The sequence below is a fragment of the Ambystoma mexicanum genome, chromosome 2p (assembly GCF_040938575.1).
Source record: "Ambystoma mexicanum isolate Mex_15411 chromosome 2p, UKY_AmexF1_1, whole genome shotgun sequence".
Classification (NCBI taxonomy): domain Eukaryota; kingdom Metazoa; phylum Chordata; class Amphibia; order Caudata; family Ambystomatidae; genus Ambystoma; species Ambystoma mexicanum.
This window is the reverse complement of record NC_090923.1, coordinates 49,860,201-49,884,714: the sequence shown is the minus strand read 5'-3', so window position 1 is coordinate 49,884,714 and position 24,514 is coordinate 49,860,201. Positions and strand designations below refer to the sequence as shown.

At 47.1% G+C, this 24,514-nt stretch overlaps 1 protein-coding gene across 5 annotated transcripts in view; it reads right to left on the bottom strand.

Annotated features, from left to right (window-relative positions):
* The window catches only part of PLXNB1 (plexin B1), an 830,120-nt gene that overhangs the window by 616,792 nt on the left and 188,814 nt on the right, over positions 1-24,514 (bottom strand). For 2 of the 5 annotated variants that reach the window (XM_069643224.1, XM_069643225.1), the window contains exon 1: positions 13,440-13,593. The exons of 2 other annotated variants lie outside the window; for them this stretch is intronic. In XM_069643224.1, the coding sequence (XP_069499325.1) occupies positions 13,440-13,465 (26 nt within the window). In that variant the 5' untranslated portion in view covers positions 13,466-13,593. Of the gene's footprint in view, positions 1-13,439; positions 13,597-24,514 lie in introns of those variants that run through there. One more of the 5 variants, XM_069643226.1, reaches the window with a different exon arrangement.

Below are 24,514 nucleotides of genomic sequence, written 5' to 3'. Positions count from 1 at the left end.
GGTTCGAGAAGCATTGCCGGTGAGGTACGAGGGCACCGGTCACAGTCTACGACCAGGGGATTGGATACTCGTTAAATCTTTCGATAGAGCGTCTTGCCTCGCACCACGTTGGAGGGGCCCCTACCAGGTGCTCCTGGTCACACAGACTGCGGTGCGGGTAGGAGGACGTTGCCACTGGATCCACGGCAGCCACACCAAATGGATCTCACACCCAGTGCCATACGATACAGAAGACGCAGAACCCCTTTCCGACATTGAAACCAACGTACCCGAAACGGCAGACGGTGGAGAGAGAGTATCGGAGGCCGTTCCGGAAGTTGTAAGGCCCGACAAAACGGCCATCTTGCCTCCTTGCTCTCCCACTGCATCGTTTGTGGATCATCCATCTTCTGATCCAACTTCCGTTCACTCGCCACCTCCTGTGGGAAGTGATGACATCCTGTCTGCTGATTCTTTTGCACCGGAAACTGTGAAGTATAATCTCCGCCCAAGGAGATAGGTTTGCAATACGGCTCTTGCTGTACAATTGAAAGAATTTGAGGGCTTGCCTTTTTTTGGCCCAATTGCATAAAGGGTTCTGCTGGCTAAGGGTTGTGGGAAAAGACATTAAGAAGACGCGCGACCAGAGTCGCCAGCAAACGAACAATTGGTGTTTCTCGATTGAAGACGACAATGCCCGCATCCGCTACCGTTCATACTGAACTTTTGGACAAAAATGTGACTAGGAGAGACAATGAGCAGATATGTATGGGGGCCCCGAAAACGTTTTGTTGTCTACTGGTGATAATCAGGGGACTTTTAGTAACTGTTGGTTGTGGGTTTTGGTATTTGGAGAGAATGTAACCTTTGAATGATTTCCTACCTCTTGAAAATATAACTGTTGTTCCCACTCCTTCTGTGCAACTACATACCTTGTCACCTAGAGATCTTTTGCATAGACGGAATTATAAAAATAACACTCTACTTCTAATTATGAATGCTACCCATGCAATCTTTAACAGAACCAATTGTTGGATCTGCTCGCATTTACCGCAACATGGGGATAAGGGGCTAGGTTGGTATATTCACCCTTTACCTTTGACAACTGCTTGTTATGCCTCACTTAGAGCACTGTCCTTTGGCCGTTGGAAAGATAGCATCTCGGGGAACTTTGATGGCACTAATTTGAATAGTTTTGAGAAACGTGTTCTGACTCCCCTGGGATGCTCGCTTTTCGCAAATAGGAGTAAGCTCAATATTGCTTCTATTAGGCCTTCTGATAGACTGTCTCGTCCTTTCCAATCTTTGATTTCCTTTAAAATGGCTCCGATAGGCAATAAGGATGCCGTGCCGCCTTATACTGTTAACCATAGCCCCGATTCAGTTTCTTTCTGCATACAGAGGAATGGCACCCGGTCAATGGGAGATTTTAAAGGTTGTGCCAACGTTGCAAATTTGACTGGGGAAGACAGACCTTTGTATGTAGGCGAACCTATCTATTTTGTTTGCGGTAATGTAGCATTTCCATGGTTGCCCAGGGATTGCCAGGGAACTTGTTATCTAGGAATCCTGTTACCTGGGGTGTTTATAGCAAGTACTGTAGAGGTTTCGAAGGCTCTGTCATGATCTCTGCTTCCAAAAGATCAGGACTTGCCCGACTCCCTTGGAAGCAGACCCATAACCCCGGTTCCGAGTGCCAGCCAGTCCCAATTGGGACCTTTTGGACCCTGTCCTGGCGCCAGTGGCACTAGGCTCATAAAGATGCCCAGTCCCAGCGCTGGAAGCGCCGGGCTCATAATGCTTGGGTGAATTTACCTGCAGCAGACCATGCTGCTTACTTACCTGCCAGTTGAACCCCTGATCCTCTTCTGTTTGGGACTACTTTTCCTGTTGGGTGGGGCAGGAGCCACTCCCTAGGTTCAGAACACTGGAACTCTTCTGGAAAGCAGGAACTCTTTTCTTACTTAGGCGTGGCTGTGGAAGGAGACACCTAAGCACTACAGGAGGCTATTTAAACCACACCCGATGGATGAATCTTGCTTTGTGTTATTCTGCATTCTCTGCAGCAGAACGCTCATCGTGTCTTCTGCTTCTGATCCTGGGCCTAAGGGAACAAAGGCTTACCATCCTGGAATCCAGTCTCCAGCAGCACCTGTAAAGACAAAGAAAGAACAGGTTAGCACTACGGTCTTCAGTGGCAGCGCATCTCTTACCTGGTCCATCGGCTGTCACCAACGCCTCGCGCTGCATTCCGGCATCTGAAAGACAAAGGCTTACCTACTCTTCGCAGGCTCCGGAGGTCTTCGCACTGCATCCCGCATCTGAAAGACAAAAGAAGGTGCGTTTAAAGACATTGGGCAACTTTATTACTCACGTGCCATTACTCCTTCCCACGCCGAATCCAGTGGGTATTCCAGCACCCTTCAGCTTCTCTAAAGCTCCGAACTTGTACCTGCAAGATAAAAGGGACAGTTAGTGCGCATCGTGAAGCAGGCTACAAGCGCTTACTTACGTGCTTCCAGGCGCTTCTATTCCTCACGCGGGTTCGATCCTCAACTCTCATCAGCCCGCCATCCGCCATCGCCGGAACCCTGCAAAACAAGAGATATCATTACAAAAGACTTTTAAGACATTTGAAGTGCCCAGAACTTACCGTTCGTGCAGTTAACGACGGACAGCAGTCCTCTGAGGTCAAGAGGCCTGCACCCTTATCCAGTGAAGAAACTGGTTACGGCACCCTGCCCCGAGGCAGATGGAGAGCTCGGCGTTCACTTACCTAAGGTGAGGGCGTTAACCTTTGGGGTTCTACAGGAGAAGAGAAAGGGAAGAGGAGAGAGGCACCCAATAACCCCAGTTCATTAATCCCATATTTTCTATCTGCAGACATCTTACTCTTCGAGTCAGACATACAGTGCACAGAGGTCCAGCCCAAAAAGCCAACCGTGTGTTACACATCACCTTTGAAGATACGGCATTCACCCAGTCAAGACCGGCGCCTCTGCGGGAATCAGGTGAGCGTTACAGGCTCGTCCAGGGCGGGACGAGAATGGCCACACTCCAGCACAGGTTTTAGGAGATGTAGCGAAATCATTCCTTCCATTCTTTGGGCAGATAGCGAATTCCGAGGATATCAGGAAACTAGCGAGAGTACTGGAGAGAACCATCAACCGGACCACAGATATACTCTATAATATGACTTTAGAGCAGAAAGGGATCAGATTGGTAGCGCTTCAGAACCGGATGGCATTAGATGTCATTCTGGCTGAGCGTGGTGGAGTATGTAAACTAGTGGGGTCCGCTTGCTGTGTTTTCGTACCGGATTCCTCCCCAACTATTTTTAAGGCAATACAGAATCTGCACATTCTTAGTTCAGAAGTGCATGTTCCCGAGGGAAATTGGGATCTTAGCGCTTGGTTCTGGGACTTCTTGCGGTCTTGGGGTTGGAAAGTGCTTTCAGTCTTGCTGATTATTTTGGGAATTCTGCTATTTCTTTGTTGTTGTATCCAATGCCTACCAAGTATATGTTCAATGCTAGGGGGAAGTTGCGTTCAGGCGATAGGTACAATAGGACATAAAGTGTATGCCCCGGATAAAACCTCTAAGGAGTATGTACTGAAAGAGATCTTAGTAAAAGATCTAATGGCGATAGATATTTCTGACAGCTATTCAGGGTGTATGGACGATGACACATGGAGTTATTTGCAGGGAGATCAGAAGTAGTTTAGCACTTGGCATAGGCCAAAAGGAGGGTTTGTCAAACTAGAAATTATATCGTGCCTCCTATTGCTATGAATATATGTATATTGGCCTATACCAAGCTGCTTATAAACTATATGTGAATAAACTCGCATTGCAAGGTCCTGAACTTAGAAACCATGTAAACTGTCATTTTGGGTCAAGCCGCCATTTTAGGTTTTCTTGCTCTATAAAGTCACCATGTAAGCTAAAATGGTAGCCTATGTTATTCAGAACAGAACTCGATTGTCATGACCTCTGTACAGCTAATGTATAACTTGCCTGCAGGCCACTTGTTAGGGTCACGAGCTGAGACCTTGTCCTTCTGCTGACCTGTGTGTAATGGATAACCTTTATCACCGAAACTGATCTATAATTGAATGAGAACACCTGCTTAACTATATTGTATAAATTAAGTCCCGCATTGTAATGTTAGGCCTAGAGCATACACTAATATACATAAAGATGAGCAGAGGAACTAGATTTGACCTGGCAAGGGACCCTAGAGCAGTAACTTATTTATGGAATGGTTAACCCAAAGGAGGGCTGAACAGCAGGCTTGAAATATATAAAAGCCTGACTGTTTCAATGAATATTTGCACTCACTGAGCACACCGAACCACGCCGGAGTTCGCTGTGTTGTACTGAGGGTCGATAGCTATCTGAATTTTGTTCTGTTCTTTTGTAACTGGATTCAGTATAAAATAAAGTACTTTGTATGTTCCTTTGTAACCTGTGTTTGGTGTGTTTCCTTTTTGGTTACCCTGCCTCATATTATTTCCTTGTTTTCACAATATCACTTCCCAAGTCCTGCACCATGGCCTCAATAACACAAAATATCACTTCCCAAGTCCTGCACCATGGCCTCAATAACACAAAATATCACTTCCTAAGTCCTGCACCATGGCCTCAATAACACTAAATATCACTTCCCAAGTCCTGCACCATGGCTTCAATAACACAAAATATAACTTCCCAAGTCCTGCACCATGGCCTCAATAACGCTAAATATCACTCCCCAAGTCCTGCACCTTGTTCACAGAGAACCCAAAAATCACCTTATCTCTTCACCATTTACTCAAGCCCCCAAGTCCCCACATATCTCTCATCCTGAAGCAGCAGCCCTGGCTTCCCATTCCAGCAGGAACACTCTTAAAGACGGCCTGCATCACCGGTAAGCCACCAAGTGCCAGCCCAGCCACAAGGCTCTGTAGCTCAGGTGAGCCACACTCCTCCAGGACCTAGGACATCATTAGGCTCAAGACCAAACTGCGATACAAAGTAAAGAAGCAAGAAACAGGCCTCCTCTTGCTAAGCCCCTGACTACGTGACCACCAATCCGGTGGCAATTCAGAGCACGCCGATGCTCTTAGAGTTAATGAAAGAACTCAAGATCTTACCCATCAGCCAATACCGAGACTCCTTGCATTCCTGCATCACATCCTGCGTCACATGTCGCAGCCCACCTTACCTTATAAGTTACCCAGAATGGTATTCACAGCGCTATGTTTCTAGCTATATGCACTCTCATTTAATGTACTAATGCATACCAAATCCTTGGGTAGACCAAACATAACACCCCATGCACCCGTGGGGCCCCAAGAACTTGGTGATACCCGTGCCACTCATATACTGTCCATCCACAGTAGCTACAAGACGCGGCATGTTCTGGAAGTGGGCGACTCACAGGCAGCTACCTGGTGGCCTCATAAGACAAAGGTGTATTTTAAACGCGGGTTCTCAACTAACTACCACATTAACGGTAATCTTCATGCAGTGTCTGCCAAGCATGAGTGGGTGCTCAAGAGCCCGTCACGCTTCGGATCTCCCAAGGCACCGCCAAGGGATTTCCCCTGCACTTGCTCGATCTCAATGTCACTAGGCCTAGTAAGATCGTTGTTTCTTGTCCCCCCTCTGTTTCCCCTCACTTGCCTCGTCGCGCCTTGAAACACTTGTGTATATGGGCGTTATAAATCATATCATATCATATCATCATATAATTTCTGGGGTGTTTCCACTTCCTATTGGCACTCTTGTAACTGCTGAAGACGCGGGCAACCAGTGCATATGCCAACTGCCGGTTACCCTTTCACAAGCACCCATCTCTGAGCACCTACTGTCTGTACTCCAGTCCCACTGCACATACATCACAACCCAGCGAGCCATTGAGGGTGGGCAGGTGTACGTGAGCACGTTTACAAATGCGGCTCTTCTAAAAAGGGTCTTCAAGATTAGCTCGAAAATGTAGCACCATGCCTTTTTATGATGGGAGCATCAGAGCCATCATAGTTTGAGCGGTGGAAGAAGGGGCACAGGAGCTGAAAGGAAGGAGAGGTGGGGTGGATAGAACCAGAGACAACCTCCTAAAACTGGGAACCTGGGCAGCCAGTGTAGGTAGGTTAGAACATGGGTGCAAACTATATAGGCTAAAAAGGAAATCAGAATAAAAGCTTCTGGTTCGACTTCTATAGCAGTAAAGCTCAAACTGTGAAGCAAAGCGCTTGTGCAGGGATATCTATTGCGTCCTGGGGATGGGGCTTTGGGCTGGGCTAGCGTATAGTGCAGGCAGGCGCGTGTAAGAATTCATGCATGATAGAGCATGATAGAACACGTCTACGGCTAAGCACATCCGGCCGACTTTCACACATAGCCGTCCAGACTGAAACACCTGACGTACCTCAACACATCCACCGCCTGAAAGTAATCGGTTATAGCTGGCCTCACATAGACTCTTCTCAACAATAGCAATTCATCTCTAACCCTCAAAGAGCACCCACCCACGTGTCTGACCTCTACTGGGATGCTTAATCGAGCCTTGCCAGCCACCCAAGTCTTAGAACGGCAACGTGCACACATGCATCTCAGCTAAACTCCCTAAAATCTCCAACCACACCGACTATGGTCACCAAGGGCATTCCATTCAAGGAAAAAGTGCATTCAGGCCACACAAGCGGGGAAAGAGCGCAATATAAATAACCAAATACAATACAAGACAAAAGGAGAAAGCCTACACGAGCAAGGGTTAATGAAGTGGGTTTTATTCCCAGACTCTGTTGAGGGGGAGAACCAGGAGCAGGAAACAACAGCAGAGAGAGCCACACCTCTGCCATGGATCAGCTATGGCCCAGAACAGGAGCTTGGGCTAGGATGACGGGCGTTCCTTGTACACACAAGTGCACATAGCTATGGAGTTTCATTGGCCAGATCGGAAGTATGATAGGTACTAGAGCACATGAGGGTCAAAGACTGGACGCAGGCCTCGAGTGGACACTGGCAAAGCTGGTTAAGTACCACTTACACTTGCCATCACTTGCACCCTCAGTCAGGCCTTGCGTCTGGTTGGATTAACTTTCAAGGATGGGATTGGACCAGCCAATCTCTGGAGGTATAGGCCAACGCTCCCCCGGGTCCTGAGGGAAGCTTGAATGAGGAATGGAGAACAGACTTCTTAGATCTGACGCATGCCTCAGGATTGAGGGGCGAAGGACTTACATACAGCTCGCTATTGACAGTTCACGCCATGCACTGCAGCGTGGAAATAGCTTTCATGGTCTTGATCCCCTTTGTACGGCCCTTTATAGACCTGAGCCTTCTCTGATTCTGTTATGGCAGTATACGACAAACACAGAGTCAAAAAGCAAGGATTCCAATTTTTAAAAACTATAAGATAGTTTCTAATCCGTTCTTTACATCCTGGCTTTCATCTTATATCTGCTCTTTACATCCTGGCTTTCATCTTATATCTGCTCCTTACTTTCTGACTTTCATCTTATATCTGCTCCTTATTTCCTGGCTTTCATCTTATATCCACTTGTTATTTCCTGGCTTTCATCTTATATCCGCTCCTTACTTCCTGGCTTTCATTTTATATCTGGTCCTTACTTCCTGGCTTTCATTTTATATCCGCTCCTTACTTCCTGGCTTTCATCTTATATCCGCTCCTTACTTCCTGGCTTTCATCTTGTATCAGCTCCTTATTTCCTGGCTTTCATCTTATATCCGCTCCTTACTTCCTGGCTTTCATCTTATATCTGGTACTTACTTCCTGGGTTTCATTTTATATCTGGTCCTTACTTCCTGGCTTTCATCTTATATCTGGCTTTCATCTTAAATCCGCTCGTTAATTCCTGTCTTTCATCTTATATCCATTCCTTACTTCCTGGCTTTCATCTTATATCTGGTCCTTACTACCTGGCTTTCATCTTAAATCCGCTCCTTACTTCCTGGCTTTCATCTTATATCCGCTCCTTACTTTCTGGCTTTCATCATCTTAAATCTGCTCCTTACTTCCTTGCTTTCATCTTATATCTGGCTTTCATCTTATATCCGCTCCTTACTTCCTGGCTTTCATCTTATATCTGCTCCTTACTTCATGGCTTTCATCTTATATCTGCTCCTTAATTCCTATCTTTCATCTTATATCCGTTCCTTACTTCCTGGCTTTCATCTTATATCCGCTCCTTACTTTCACGGCTTTCATCTTAATCAATACATTGACAAAAAAGCCATCTCTTTAAAGAGGTCCATTTGCCACCCCACTCTGCCATCGATCAATACAACAAGGGCGAACCATGTTTGGGGATGCTTGTGGTCTCGTGCAGAAGGGATGTGACCTAGCAGTTCGGGCTGGACTGCCCCTTTTGGGGTGGGGCCATGCCTGATTTGCATATGGTCTTTCCCCTTCTGTAATGGCTTGGCAGGCGAAGAACGATGGTCTGGAGGGTTGCCCCGAGCAATGCCAGTGGTTAAGATTCAGTCTAAACCTTCCAACCATCACCCCTTTGTTTTCACATCCACAGGGACGTCATTTACGGGCTGCCAGGTGTAGCAGCTGTGACCCCTGCGGTCTCCGTTGCTACCAAAAAAAAAACAGTTTATTTTTCTTTTTTTTAACAAATTGATGCTCCTGGGCTGTGGGCAATGCATGTGCCCCTTTGTTTCTAGAGTGTCTGGCTTTCTTGTTCAGGCCGCTTAAAAAACAGGGAGTTCCACAAGTGTAACACTTTGAGCAGTGACCCTAAGTAAGAAAGAACAAGAATGACAAATATCTTGTCTTTCTGCAATTTTATACAATCATTGCTAGACCCATTAAAGGTTTTTTCAGGCACACTTCAGGGGGTGAGTCACTGATCTAGTCTGTTCTTAAACATCTCAAATTCACAATACAGACAAAATACTCCAAAAAGCACTTAGAGTCGAATAAGCATCAATTTCCAACTATGTATTTTGCTTTTCTCAAGTTGCAGTTATAGCAGGTTTTTTTTCTGCCGATACATATGGTGATCCATTCTTGTATGAAATGTTTATCACGTTACAGTGATACTGTAACCGTATGTTCCATGGTGTACTTAGAAACAATGCTATATGTTGCCACTTCCTGTTTTGTCAAAGGGGTAAAAGGTCGTGTTCCATCGCTTTCTTGATGTCTCTTTAGGGTCGGGTCAAATTACATCACTTCCTGTGATGTCATCAGAGGTCAAGGGTCGTGTGATTTCCGCTACCCATGGCATTTTGGTGAAATGAAGTCCCTGCACACACACCAATTCTTACACCACACCCATCACGCAAGCCTCGCTGCCAAAAAAGCACCCCCCTCGAGTTCTCGGCTCCGTTAAAGCACTGGGTTACGCTACTGCCCTTAGCTACTCAGGTGAGTGTGGAACACGTGATCTCAAGTAGCTCTGGGATGCAATTGGCAGGGGCTCCCGCTTAGAAGCGGAAGTATGCCTGATTGGCTACTAATGCCAGCACCATATTCCAGCCATGTGCCAACAAAAGACCCTGCAAAGAACCTCAACATCTCACACTGCTGCACCCTGCCCCACTCCACCAAGCAGGCCAGTGGTCTCCAACAGCCCACCTTCGGCCCCCAAAAATGATACACCTGGTAGCAGCATTGCCTGGAAAAGCAGCCATGCCCCTCCCCACCCTGCGTGTGCCTCATGTGTCCTCCCCCCGACTTCCTCTTGGACCACCAGCCACACAGAGCTATGCGTTTCCAGGCACTATGCTGCGCCCATCCGAGCGCACGAGCGCGCCTATCCTCTTACAGAACGTGCCGTGACACGATAATCACAATATTGCAATATTCCTAATACCCTTCAAAGGCCAATCACTGCTGGTGACACTATGTTGCACCGTTCAATATCGCATGTGCCAAAAGGAGCAGGGAGAAGTGCCATGTCAGAGGGGATACCCAATGCTGTTGCCCTGTGTCCCCTTAAAAAGCAGGGTGGGTGCACCCATGAAATCCAGCTACACTGCCATCTCTGCCGCCATGGAATCGTGACATGAAAGACACACGTGCGTCATAACACACGAGGAACATACCACGTGGAGACCAAGTTGACATGGGTCATCAAGGAGAATAATTTCAGAACTTTAATGAGAAATGCATTGCCAGGAGTGTTGCGAGGAATACGTGCACATACATGACGCAGCGTGCCCTGGGCACCAAAGCTGATATTAAGACGGCATCCCTGCAATACAGTGAATACATGTACATACATGACACAGCGTGCCTGGGACACCAAAGCTGACATGAAGACAGCACCTCTGCAATACAGCGAATATATGTACATGCATGACACTGTGTGCCCTGGGCATCAAAGCTGATATTAAGACGGCATCCCTGCAATACAGTGAATACATGTACATACATGACACAGCGTGCCCTGGACACCAAAGCTGACATAAAGAATGTATCTCTGCAATACAGCGAATATGTGTACATACATGGCACAGCGTGCCCTGGATACCAAAGCTGGCACAGAGACGGCATCCCTGCAATACGTGTACATGCACACACATGACACAGCGTACCCTAGACACGAAATCGGACATAAAGACGGCAACCCTGCAATATGTGTACATGCACACACATGACACTCTGTACCCTGAGCACCAAAGCTGGCATACAAAGGATATCCCTACAATACAGTGATGACCTGCACATACATGGCACAACGTCCCCTGGGCACCAAGCTGGCATACAGACGACACCCCTGCAATACAGTGAATGTGTGTACATAATGACACTGTGTGCCCTGGGCACCAAAGCGGACATCCCTACAATACAGTAAAAACATGTACATACATGATGCAGCGTGCCCTGTGTAGCACAGCTGCCACACATATGACATCCGCTGTGGACACCTGATGAAAAATGAGGACAGGGAGGAAATCCTCTGATACAGCGCATACATGGCACAGTGCGCCCTGGGTTCAAGAGTTGGCATACAGAGAATATCCCTACAATACAGTGAATACATGCGCATACATGACACTGCGTGCACCGGGCACCAAGGCTGGCATACAGGAGTCAATCCTACAATACAGTGAATACATGCGCATACATGACACTGCGTGAGCCGGGCACCTAGGCTGGCATACAGGAGTCAATCCTACAATAAAGTGAATACATGCGCATACATGACACTGCGTGAGCCGGGCATCATGGCTGGCATACAGGAGTCAATCCTACAATACAGTGAATACATGCACATACATGACATTGCGTGAGCCGGGCACCAAGGCTGGCATACAGGAGTCAATCCTACAATAAAGTGAATACATGCGCATACATGACACTGCGTGAGCCGGGCACCTAGGCTGGCATACAGGAGTCAATCCTACAATACAGTGAATACATGCACATACATGACATTGCGTGAGCCGGGCACCAAGGCTGGCATACAGGAGTCAATCCTACAATACAGTGAATACATGTGCATACATGACACTGCGTGAGCTGGGCATCATGGCTGGCACACAGGAGTCAATCCTACAATACAGTGAATACATGCACATACATGACACTGTGTGAGCTGGGCACCAAGGCTGGCACACATGAGTCAATATTACAATACAGTAAATACATGACACTGCGTGAGCCGGGCACCAAGGCTGGCATACAGAGAATAGCCCTACAATACAGTGAATACATGCGCATGCATGACACTGCGTGCGCTGGGCACCAAGGCTGGCATACATGAGTCAATATTACAATACAGTGAATACATGACACTGCGTGTGCCGGGCACCAAGGCTGGCATACAGGAGTCAATATTACAATACAGTGAATACATGCGTATACATGACACTGGCATACATGACACTGCGTGCGCCAGGCACCAAGGCTGGCATTCAGGAGTCAATCCTACAATACAGTGAATACATGCGCATACATGACACTGCGTGTGCCGGGCACCAAGGCTGGCATATATTTACAGGAGTCATCCCTACAATACAGTGAATGTGTTCTCATACATGACACGGCGTACCATGGGCAGCAAAGCTGGAATACAGAGGGCATCTTTGCAATGCAGTGAATACGTGTACATACATGACACGGTGTGCCCTGGGTACCAAAGCTGACATGCAGATGATAACCCTACAATACAGTGAATATGTGCACACACATGTCCCTGGTATACAGAGGACATGCCAACAATACAATGAATACGTGTACATACATGAGACGGCGTACCGTAATGCAGCAACTATTCAAGGGGTGCTCTGAGCACACAGCCCCCCCCCCCCGCCCTGCCCCCCTCTGACCCTCCTCTTGCTGCACTGATCGCGAGCACACGCATTTCAAACTCCGAGAAGCCCACAGTCAATTGAGGGGCGGGGGGAGAGGCACCACCCAGGCCCCTTCAGCACAGTGAGGACAGCTACGAGTGGGTCAAAGCAAGGCTCAGCCCCCAGACGTGGCCGGCGGTAGACACGGGGCTCATTGCGATGCAGAAAACACCGCGACCACATTTACAAAGGAACCGGCATAACTCATCCCCGAGCACATGGAGCAGAGCGCGAGGCAGCCCAGCCAATGGGAGCAGAGGGACACGCTTCAAAATGCACCTAGCAACAGGGTGCCTCCCGCCCCCCACCCAGGGGTACATGCAAACTATTCTGCAGAAAAGCAGCTCCCAGCGGGAAGGTCAGGGCCGTTACAGAATTGCCAAAAAATCCACCAAAAGAGACCCCGCTCACGCGTGCCATCGCCCCCCCCCCTCGGCCCCCATCCAGGGGGTCACCTTCAGCACACGCTTCATCTGATGCGTGGGGGGGGGGAGGGTTATCGATTGCTAAACTCTGGGCGAGTAGCGGCATACTATTAATCGATGGGTGATCCTGCTGGACTCTGCCAGGATTACAGGACTGGCACCCGACATACGTGGGACTGGGAACCAGCGCCAGCCTGGAGGGCTGGGGCAGTAAACACCAGGGGGGAACGGCTAGGAGAAAGGGAAGGCGAGCGTAAGGGCACTGCCCACATTACAGCACTGGCACTGCCCAGTATACCCAGTTATTCTCCAAACAACGGGCAGCAACGTGGGACTAAGAGCACAGCACACACCAGCGGGTGCAGACATCCAACAGGGGAGCAAGGTCACGAGAGAGGGGCATCCGGACAGGTGAAGGGCAGCGCGCGGGGGTCATGGCAAAGCAGCCGGGGCGGCAGGACTGCTGGTGAGAGATGAGGAGCGTCTGGGGGGGTGAAAGAGCTGGAGTGGAGTGCGGCCGGGGGAGCTGAGGTGACAATAGAGGACATTAGTGTGAGCCCAGGGGTGGGGGGTTGCCAGGCCTGGGTCTAGGTGGGGGGGGGGGCGTGTGAGTCCAGGAGGGGAGGAGGAAATGAAGCTGAAGCTGGGGGGGGGGGGGGCGGCAGGTCTCTTGCTGCTGCCCCAGGCCCTCCCCCTCTTCCCTTCGGGCGCTCTCACCTGCAGTCCTGGGGGACACTCCCCATCCCTTAGAGTTCCCCAAGTCCACCGTTCTCGGTCCCAGCAGCTCCCCCCTGACTCGTGCTCCTCCGACTCCTGGCTCCCGGCTCCGCAGCGCTCTCCCAGGCTAGAGCCGGCAGACTGCCTCGGTGCGAGACCCCTGGAGCCAGGACACGCCCCCTCTGGCGCAGACCACGCCCACACGCAGGCAAAACCCGCCCGCAGAGGCAGAACGCGCCTACAGGACTGCTGGCCACGCCCACACACAGGCAAGCCCCGCCCACAGAGGCGGAAAGTGCACCTCGGCAATCAACCACGCCCACAGGACTGCTGGCCACGCCCACACACAGGCAAGCCCCGCCCACAGAGGCGGAAAGTGCACCTCGGCAATCAACCACGCCCACAGGGCTGCTGGCTACGACCACACGACCCAACCCACCCCTAAAGAAAACTGAACTCCCACTGGCTAAACAGCACTTACAGATCTCTAACTCAGCACGTGGGATATGCCCCGCCCTCTAAGCAAACGGAGGACCACCTACTGGCGAGAACCGACCCCGCCCATAGAGCGTGCTCCACCCACACCATGCAAGACACACAGACAGGCCCGCCCACACGGCCTGCTACACAGACTGGCCCCGCCCATTCGCACAAATGGACCGGCTGCTGCAGGTGTGCAGAGCCCCTGCCAGCTACCGGACAGGGGGCAAGAACGGGTGACCCAACAGGTGCTGCTTGCACAGGCCACGGGTCAATCAACGAGGAAACGAGAGAGTTGGACGAGCGCCTGCCAGCTTTAGGCGCTGCACAGCTCACCACTGAGCAAGTGAAGCCCCGATGTTTGGGTGCCTGAGTGAACCAATGGTTGAATACACCAATGATCCAATGAATGGGCACAAGAATGAACCAATGGGATGAGTACATTAATGATCCAATGAATGGGCACAAGAAAGAACCAATGGGATGAGTACATTAATGATCCAATGAATGGGCACACCAATGAACCAATCAATGAATCCATTAATAAACGGATGGGCACATGAATGGACCAATGCAATGAGTACATTGGGGATCCAATAAGTGCTTACAAGAATGTGTACATGAATGAACCAACAGGGTGAATTCATTAATAATCCAATGACTGGTGCATGAATGGGCATAATTATACAATGAATGGATCAACGTGATTAATCCATTAATGATCCAATGAATGGGCACATGGATGAACCAATGGGATGAGTACATTAGTGATACAATGAATGGGATCAAGAATGAACCAATTCGACAAATACAATAATGATCGAATCAATGGGCACATGAATCAACCAATGAGATGAATACACTAATGTTCCAATGATTGGCACACAAAAGAACAAACAGGATGAATACATTAATGATTAAACGAATGGGCACATGCATTAACCAATAAGATGAATCCATTTAGGATCCAGTGAATGGGCACACAGAGCAGCCACTGGGATGAGTACAACAATTATCCAATGAAGAGGCACATAAAAGAACCAATGGGATGAGTACATTAATAAACCAATGAATGAGAACACGAATGAACCAAGAGGATGATCCGATTAATGAGCCAGTGAATGTGCACATGTATGAACCAATGGGATGAATACACCAATGAGCCAATTAATTGGCACATAAAAGAACCAGCAGGATGAATACATTAATTATTAAATTAATGGGCACATAGATGAACCAATGGGATGGATACAATAATGATCCAGTGAAAGGGCATATAGACAAGCCAATGGGATGATTACATTGATCCAATAAATGGGCACAAGAATGAATCAATAGGATGAATCTATTAATGATCCAAGAAATGGGCACAATAATGAACCAATAGGATGAATCCATTAATGATCCAGTGAATGTGCACATAGAGGACCCAATGGAATTAATGTATTACTTATCCAATGAATGAGCACATGGATTAACCAATAAGATGAATCCATTTAGGATCCAGTGAATGGGCACACAGTGTAGCCACTGGGATGAGTACAAAAATTATCCAATGAAGAGGCACATAAAAGAACCAATGGGATGAGTACATTAATGATCCGAATGAATGAGAACTCGAATGAACCAAGAGGATGATTTGAATGATGATCCAGTGAATGCGCACATGCATGAACCAATGGGATGAATACAACAATGAGCCAATTAATTGGCACATAAAAGAACCAACAGGATGAATACATTAATGCTTAAATGAATGGGCACATAGATGAACCAATGGGATGAATACAATAATGATCCAGTGAAAGGGCACATAGAAGAGCCAATGGGATGATTACATTGATCCAATAAATGGGCACAAGAATGAACCAATAGGATGAATCCATTAATGATCCAATAAATGGGCACACGAATGAACCAATAGGATGAATCCATTAATGATCCAATAAATGGGCACAAGAATGAACCAATAGGATGAATCCATTTATGATCCAGTGAATGTGCACTTGAAGGACCCAATGGGATGAATACCTTAATGAATCCATGAGTGAGTGCACACACAAGTCTAGATTTTGCAATCCCAATACAACTTTTCCTGTAAACGAGCCGCATAGTCTTTAAATTCCATCTTTTCAGAGAACTGATCCCATTAAAAAAACATGCACTCATATTACCACATCCATATCGCCTCTCCCCTCATCGCACATGTTTTTTACAGACCTAAAGTGGTGTGACTAGCAGTATATCCTTTTTTTCTCCTCTCCACCCCTCAACCCTTTTCTTCACTATCCACAGACTCAGGTCCTGCGACACCCGAGCAGGGTCACAATACGTCAACCCTCAGACAACGTTCAGGTACCAAAACACCACAACCGGGGGGTTGGGCTTAGCATAAGCATTGAATACCATAAAAGGACAGAAGATACATGGGATGAGTACATGAATATACTAACGAGGGAGTGAATGACCGCATCATTTCTTGAATAAATGGATGAGTGAGACCACACATGAGTCAACGGATGTCTACTCAACAGATCACTGAGTAAATTCATAAATGAGCTGAAGGGGATTGAGATTACTTAATTAATGAGCAAATAAGTGACTTTGTAAGTGGGAAAATGGTTGAGTACATTTATAAAACAATACATGAGAAGACGAATATGCCCTAGGATTACGAACAAAATATATAGAGCAACAAAGTAGATTAACCACCAACAGAAAAACCCAGTTTTCAAAGAATCTATAAAAAATATATCAAATGTGATTAATTATCATAAAAATATCTAAAAAGTCAAAACATTACTAAAAAAGACAAAGTGCTAGTGACATTAACATCCTTTACAATCTTAATTTGCAATAATTCAGAACCGATGTGAAATTGACTTCGGTATCGTCCACCTTTCAGTTCACAATAGCATATACAGGTGAGACAATGATTCCTTTGCCGGGTCTCAATATATAAAAAGAACCAAACTAGTACAATTTATCACTAGTCTATTGCCTCGACATGTTTCAGTTCTTCAGTTTTCATACACAACTTTCTTCAGGAGGAAAAACTCGAATTGTCACTTCAACCTTGACATTATTTTTAAGAACAATCAAATTGAATTGCGGTCTTGATACTGTCTTTCAAGTGTGGGTATACTGTTGGTGAGAAAGTAAAAACAGACTCAATGAATGGCTTAAACTTAAATAACTCGCCCCATTAAGTTTTGGGATATGCATCCCTCCACCCAACACATCATCACAATCCAGACCCATGGCCCTTATGGCCACCCAAATTCCACCACGGGCTAGGGGGTTCCTGAAGCCAGGTAGACTAGAAGAAAGAAGCCAACGGACCCCAGACACAGTTATTCTGAAGTTCATGGTGATGAGTAAATGAGGGAGGGCCTTTTGTTGTTGGACAGTATGCTTGGGCACAGTGTTTGGGCACTCTCTGACATTCTCATTGTGGGGTACTATGTACATGATGTGTTCTGCTGGTCAATGGCTGTTCCTGTGTTGGGTTTACTTTTCAGGTGTGAAGGGATTGTTGTGGTTTGACATACTGGGGTGTACACATGGCCAATGTTCCGATGTGATGTGTACAGGACACTGTGGGTCACTTGATTTCACATGCATGTATTGAGTGCATGTCCCTACTGACACACACACTTACGCAATGCTCCACCACACATACAACCACCCATGCCCACATGTGCACACAGATTGCCTTCTCTGGCATGCTGTGTCCCTGCAGCGCATGATCACTTACCATTTGGGGATCGTGTACATGCGTCAGTAGTTTATTTTTGTTGCCTGTCCTTTTTATATGATGCTCAAGGTGTATCCCCAACACAATGGGCGCTCACTGTGCTGTGTGCTGAGCGGTGTGTTGCAGGAGACACACACAGCACACTGGTTTGTAATTTGCGGATTTGGATTGGCCAATGTGCATGTCAATAGGCATTCTGTCTTTGTTGATGGTACCGCTGGTGGCATGCATTTGTGTATGACTTTGTATTTGTGGGAGGTTCTTGGTCAGTCATCTCATCTGATTCCATTTCAGGTGTGATTGTCTCAGGGCTCTTTCCATTTATCACGTGTCACTTTGTATCTAATTGGTCATGTGTTGTGCTTTTGGTTTGCTCTTTTGCTGTTGCATGCCATGTCATGGTGTGGCCGACAAGTGTGATGTGGGTTGGGAGGGTTTGGGTGACATACCACTGATTGTCATGGCCTGTTTTGCAGGGGGGTGGTGTGATATACACCTTGCATGTGTTCCTTTTGGTCACACAGGATTTGATATGTTTAAGTAGCCAGGGATGCACACAATGTAGCACTTCCATGGCAACATTCTCAGGGTGGTAAGGTTGTGACAGTTGACTGTCTCTTTGTCATCATCGATTGTCACCTGGTATGTGCCAGGCCTGTGTGCACTCTGCAGGGGTGGGAGTTTAAGTGAAAAATGTGGCCACAAGCTGGATCCAGGCTTCCTGGCCACGTGCCCTTTCCCCTCCCATGAGCAGTGCCTGTGCCTGTGGTTGGGGATGGCGGGGTACCACCATGTCCACCGGTACACCCTGCCGTGTTGCAACATTGTGCAGGACACATGCTGCCACAATGATCCTGCACACCACTGGGAGTGCATATGGTAGCTGCCTGCCAGAGCGGTCAAGGGAGCGGACACGTGACTTGAGCACTCCTAATGTGCACTCCACTATGCCCCTGGTTGCAATATGGGCAGCGTTGTATCTTACCTGGGGTGGTGTAGTGGGGTTCCGTATTGGCGTCATCATGTGGTTGCTCAGAGGGTAGGCACTGTCCCCTGGGGAGGTGAGGATGGTTGTCATTAGTTGGGTTTGTGTATTTGTCTGTGTGTAACATGCATGCATGTGCACAGCATTTCTACTCACCAATGAGCCATGTGTCGCCATGCCTCCCAGCTTCCAGGTCCCCGCTCAGGGCAGACATTCTGTATATGAAACTGTCATGGGTGGACCCTGGATAGTTGGCATATACTGAGGTGATGATTCCCTTGGCATCACATACTACCTGTACATTGATGGAATGCCAGTGCTTGCGGTTTCGATAGATGTACTCAGTGGCCCCAGGTGGACGTAGGGCCACATGGGTGCAATCAATGGCACCTAACACTTTAGGGAAGTGCGCCACCCTGTAAAAGTCCTGGACCACGGCCTTGCTTTCTGCGGGTGTTCTGGGCATGTATATGTGCCTGCGGACTGTGGGGCGTGCTGTCATGATTGCCAACACCTTGTGTAGGCAGCGTGACTGCGTGGCTTGTGCGACACCCCCAACTATGGCAGTAGTCTGCTGAAATGTCCCAGTGGCCAAAAAATGCAGGACATTGAGAACCTTTTCCAAGGGGCTCAGTGCATGGGAGCACAAGGTGGGTGATATGAGGTCATCCTCCCACTCAGTCTAGACCAGGTCTAGGATGATACAAGGTGGAAACCTATACCTGCCATAGACCTTGTCATCAGGCATCCCATAAAGGCTAGTCCTTTGCAAAAGAAATGCAGGGCCTGGCTATTCTCCTCCTCCTGCGGTGTCCCACTATCAGTGCTGCGAGAAATGGGACATTCTCGTAGCTGCATATACGTGTTTGCGCACACTTTTATATTGCGCGGGGACGCTTCCGCCTGCCTTCATCTGGCAGACGTGTTTACGCCTGTGTGTGTCTTTTGGCGTGTGTAGGTTTCCCGTATTCGATTCCATGAATACTTGTTGTTCGCGCACGTGTGGGCGTTCCATGTATTTCCCAGCAGTACTTCCCCAGTTACGCCTTCTTTTTCACGCTTTGTTCCCCATTCCGCGTGTTCCACCCCCTTTTTGGTGTGCGCTACACATTGCGTGCTTTTACTGTGCGCATCGCGCACAGCGTTTGTGATGTTGCAGTGACATGTGAGCCTGTGTACGCCACCCGTGGATTTGGTGCACATCCCAGGGAAAACATGCGCAGGGCCTTCCATGAACCGCATGCGTGCGCGTGCGCTTGCTTTTTCACACTTGCGCCAGCTTGCGCCACAAATTTTGGCAAACATTTGTTCCATGAATCGGTCACAAAGAATTTGGGTAAATCTCTTGTAACCAGGAGTAATGTCTGGCAGAGGGACTCGCAGGACCCTCCTCGTTAATTTGCATGAAAAAACTGCATACAACCACAAAAAGACAAACAGTAAGTAAATAATGATCAGACTTACAAACACCACAGCATAACACACTCATTCAAGCAAACACCTGACCATGCACCACAATCCAAAATGTTTGCTTCCATGGGTATATTATGCTGCAGCGCTTGTTGCCAACCACTACAATCTTTACTGCATGGCCTGGCCAAAACTCTTCATACAGCCTCACGAAAACAAACAGTAAGTATGTTAATGTTAATGTTAAAGGTCATTTGTACCACGCACTATCACCACCGGAGTGGTCCCCTGCCGCTCCTGCGGCTCTGAAAGAGGGTTGGAGTGGTGTGTTAGTTTATCGGAGGCTGGAAAAGTGCAAGATTGCAGTGATGTGCTGTTGGCAGCCTCAGCCCGGTGGTTCCGTCGGCTGGGCCTGGGTGTATGTGGCCGGTAGTCGTTGTGTGCTGATGTGCGAGTCTATGTGCGTTTTTTGTTTTGTTGTTGCAGTGTAGTGAAGTTCGTGCAGTTTGCTGCGCTAGAGGTTTGTGGTTGTGTTTGGTTTGGAGTTTGAGAGGTGTATGCAGAGAAGGAAATTGTTAGTGGTATTGGTTAGTTTGTATCTCTATCCTGGAGTGAACCGGTTGGGCTTGTGTAATCTTACACAACGGGATGCTTGTACACCCTGAGCCTCAGGAGGTACGTGCCCGTTTTTGCATTCGAGGCCGTTTGAGGATTTAGCTGTCCCCTCCGCCAGCTCCCTTAATAACCTTGCATGCTCCTCACCCCCTCCACATGACTAGCGCAGCTGCTAGTGTCCATCCTTCCGATTGTGTGGTGATTGGTGGTATCTTGTCCGTTCCACAGCCCCGTGGTACGTAGTTGTGGCTGTACGGGCGGTGGGGGATGGTAAGGGTTGGCTGGAGTTGTTGCCTCTGTTTCCCTGGGTCTCGCGGGTGGACCCCTGTGTCCAGCGTCAGCCCTACTGGTGCTCAGGGTACTTCTGTCAGTTCTAGGGGTTTGTCAATGTCCTTTTTTGATGAGTCGTTGTCTTATTGTTGTTTCGGTTTTAGTCTCTGGTGTTGAAGAGGTAGGTTTTTAGTAATTTTCTGAATTTAAGGTGATCTTTGGTGTTCCTTATTACTTTTGGGATGTTGTTCCAGGTTTTCATGGCTAAGTGGTAGAAAGCGTTGCCTCCGAGTTTCTTCTTGATGTAAGGTTTTTGTTCCAGTCGGATTTCGTTGGTTGACCTGAGCGGTCTCGTTGGCTTGTAGATTGTTATTTTTTTTGTAGGAATTCTGCTCCTTGTCCGCTGATTGCTCTGTGCGTTATGCACATTGTTTTGAAGATGATATGCTGTTTTACTGGGAGCCAGTGTAGTGTTTTTAGGGCCGGGTGATGTGGTCTCTTCTGGATAGTTTGAGGAGTAGTCTGGCTGCTGTGTTTTGGATCCGTTGTAGCTTCTTCAGTAGGTATTCCGGTATACCGAGGTAGAGGCTGTTTGCATAGTCGATACTTGACATGATGAGGCCGACGATGGTGAGTGTTTTGTGTGTGAAGGAGAGGAAAGGTAGTATTTTTCTTGCCGTGTGGAGGAGGAAGAAGCATTTCTTGACTGTTGCGTTTATTTGCGGTTCTAACGTTAGGGTGTTGTCCATCAGGACTCCCAGATTTTTTACTACCTTAGATGGTGATGGTGTAGATCCCATTTCCGTTGGCCCCGGGATGGCGGTTTCCTTCTCTTGGTCTTTGGATATGATCATGATTTCGGTGATTAGCCAGACATGATTATATAATAATTAAACTCACCAACACCACAACATAACACTGACATGCAAATGAACACCTCACCAATAAATACAACCCAAAATGCCTAGAGTCTTCAATACCAACATTCTGAACACAATCCAACAAACAAACTAAGACGCATCATCTCACTGTCCTATAAACACTATTACACTACTACCAATCAGTACACACATTTTTGAAAACATATCCCCTAAGCAGCCCACATACCACAGTCAAAATCTTTGGTAACATGGGTGTGTTATGCTGCAGTGGTTGTAGCCAGGTCCTAGAGTCTTGGGTGCATGGCTGAAGGTCTATGGCACTTCGGCCATGCACCCATGACTCTAGGCCCTAGCCACAACCACTGCAGCATAACACGCCCATAGAAACAAACTCCTACCAAATGACCACAACCCAAAAACATAACACATCCACCTCAAAACCTATCCACTTCAATTAACATTTGAAAATAAAATTACAACCAACGTAGAAACTCTTCAATACATACCCTCTTCACCCAATGCTCTTCTAACAACCCAAAACCAACATCATACTAAACTAAAATAGCCAGTAGTGCGCCCAGTGTTTGTTATGTTCACGGAGACCGTGAACACATCACAACCTTTTTCCCACCTAAACAAATACAGCATTTGACCCATCTCTTACTCCCTCACCCTCTCCAAGCACTCACACACACCAACACACTCCCCAAAATTGGATTTATGCTCACTTCCATGCTGCGCTGTCCACGGATCCATTCAATATGGCGGGGCATCGAAACAATGTGTTGCACCTCACGCCTCATCCCAGCCAATCAGAGAACACGTTGCTTATCTGCGGACATGACGCAAGCAAATTATCCTATTGCTGCCCTGTCCGCAGAGCGAATAGGGAAATGTGTCCGCAGAGCGGACATAGATACCACACATTTTTTTAGACCTACTTTTTGGTCGTTTAAAAAAAACCTACTGGACGGATTTTCACCAAATTTACAAAAGCACACTTTCGAGCCAAGCCGCCACTCCTGCCGCAAATTTGATGAAAATCCGTCCAGGGGTTTGTCCTGTAGGCGCGACAGAAATGTTTTCTCCATTCGGTCTATGGGAAAAAAATTAAATTTTGGAAACCTCCCTATAACTTTGCCCCCCCCAGACCAAACCTCACCAAACTTAACAAAAAGAGTCAGAGTGGGCCATATACTTTTTTTTGCAAAGTTTGGTGAAGATTCATCCACGGGAATTGAATTTATAAGCCGCCAAAAAAGTGCTCTTCGTATGGGTTTAGCAACTTAACCATAACTACATGGCCGCTACCGCAGGCCATGTTATATATATATATTTGTAGTTTCAGCACGTCAAGGCGAACATCTTGCTATACACCATGATGAAATTCTGATAATTGTGACGATTGTAGACTTTTTAGCAAATTAAGTTATTCTTAACATAGTGACATATAATTATGTCCCAATATTCTGATAGAGGTTTCTTTGTTCTACAAACTGTCCTAAAATGGGGTTCATCTGATTTTCCATTGTGATACACTGCTAAATTTTGTTTTTACACTTTTTAAGTAAGATCTTTAGTCATGTAAATCCACTGAAATTTCTTTGGTGTATGCTAGGAGCCTTTGCCCCACAAGAGGGTAGAAACAATACATCACCTAAATATTCCTTCTCCTTATTACCACTATTCACAGTAAATCTTCTTGGTTGCACTTATCTTCAATGACCTTTAACCTTCACTAATCCAAGACATCTGGCTAATGCCATTCATCTGAGTGCTTGTGACCCGATCTGTTAACCTTTCAAAACTAATGTCTTTTTATGAGTTTATGTGAAACAGATTCTATGGGTCGCATCACAAGGTTGGCGGTATCCAGCGGTAATTGCACCAGGATACCACCAATACAAATAGCGTTACCACTACTCTGTCAGGTGCTATTAGCACCAGATCACGAATAGGGCTAAGGCAGTAAATCTAATGGATTTTGAGTGGCACTATTTGCGCCAGTGCAATTAATGCCCTGCTAATAGCGCTGAAGACGGGCAGAAAGGGGACATTTTTACCTCCAGCAAAAAGCTGGAGGTGAGACTCCAAACTTTCCCCAACGTATGATTGGGCCAACCGTAAAATGCAGCGGTAATAGCGTTACAGCCACATTTAAGGGCTACCGCCCAAGTCGTGATGAGGATATTTGAAGTTAAGGCCTGGTGTCAAGAGTGAATGCCTTAAGAAGATTATAGTGTTTACATGTTCTGAAAGACTGCGTTGAATAGAATTGTAGAGATAAGGTCAATTTTCAGACACAAACCAATACAGCCATTCATGTATAGAAACACGCAATTGTGCAAAAAACAGAAACTTTTATTTCCCCCCGGCCAGCTGGGAGCGTTTATTCTGTCAACCATGATATAAGCTGAAAAGAAGAAAGTCTCAAAGTTCTTCTATCTCTAACATATATTCATAACCAGAAATATATGACACACCAGTCCGTTTCTTACATAAATCCTACAATCTAATAGGTCAGGTTTTTCATGAATGAAATACATTACCCTCTCTCATTGGCTAGACATGTTTCTCACATGTTTCTTAAAATGCATCATTATTTCCTATTCCGATACCTCCTACTATGCATATCAGCATACAACTTGTTAGTCTCATTTCATTGAATACAGGACAT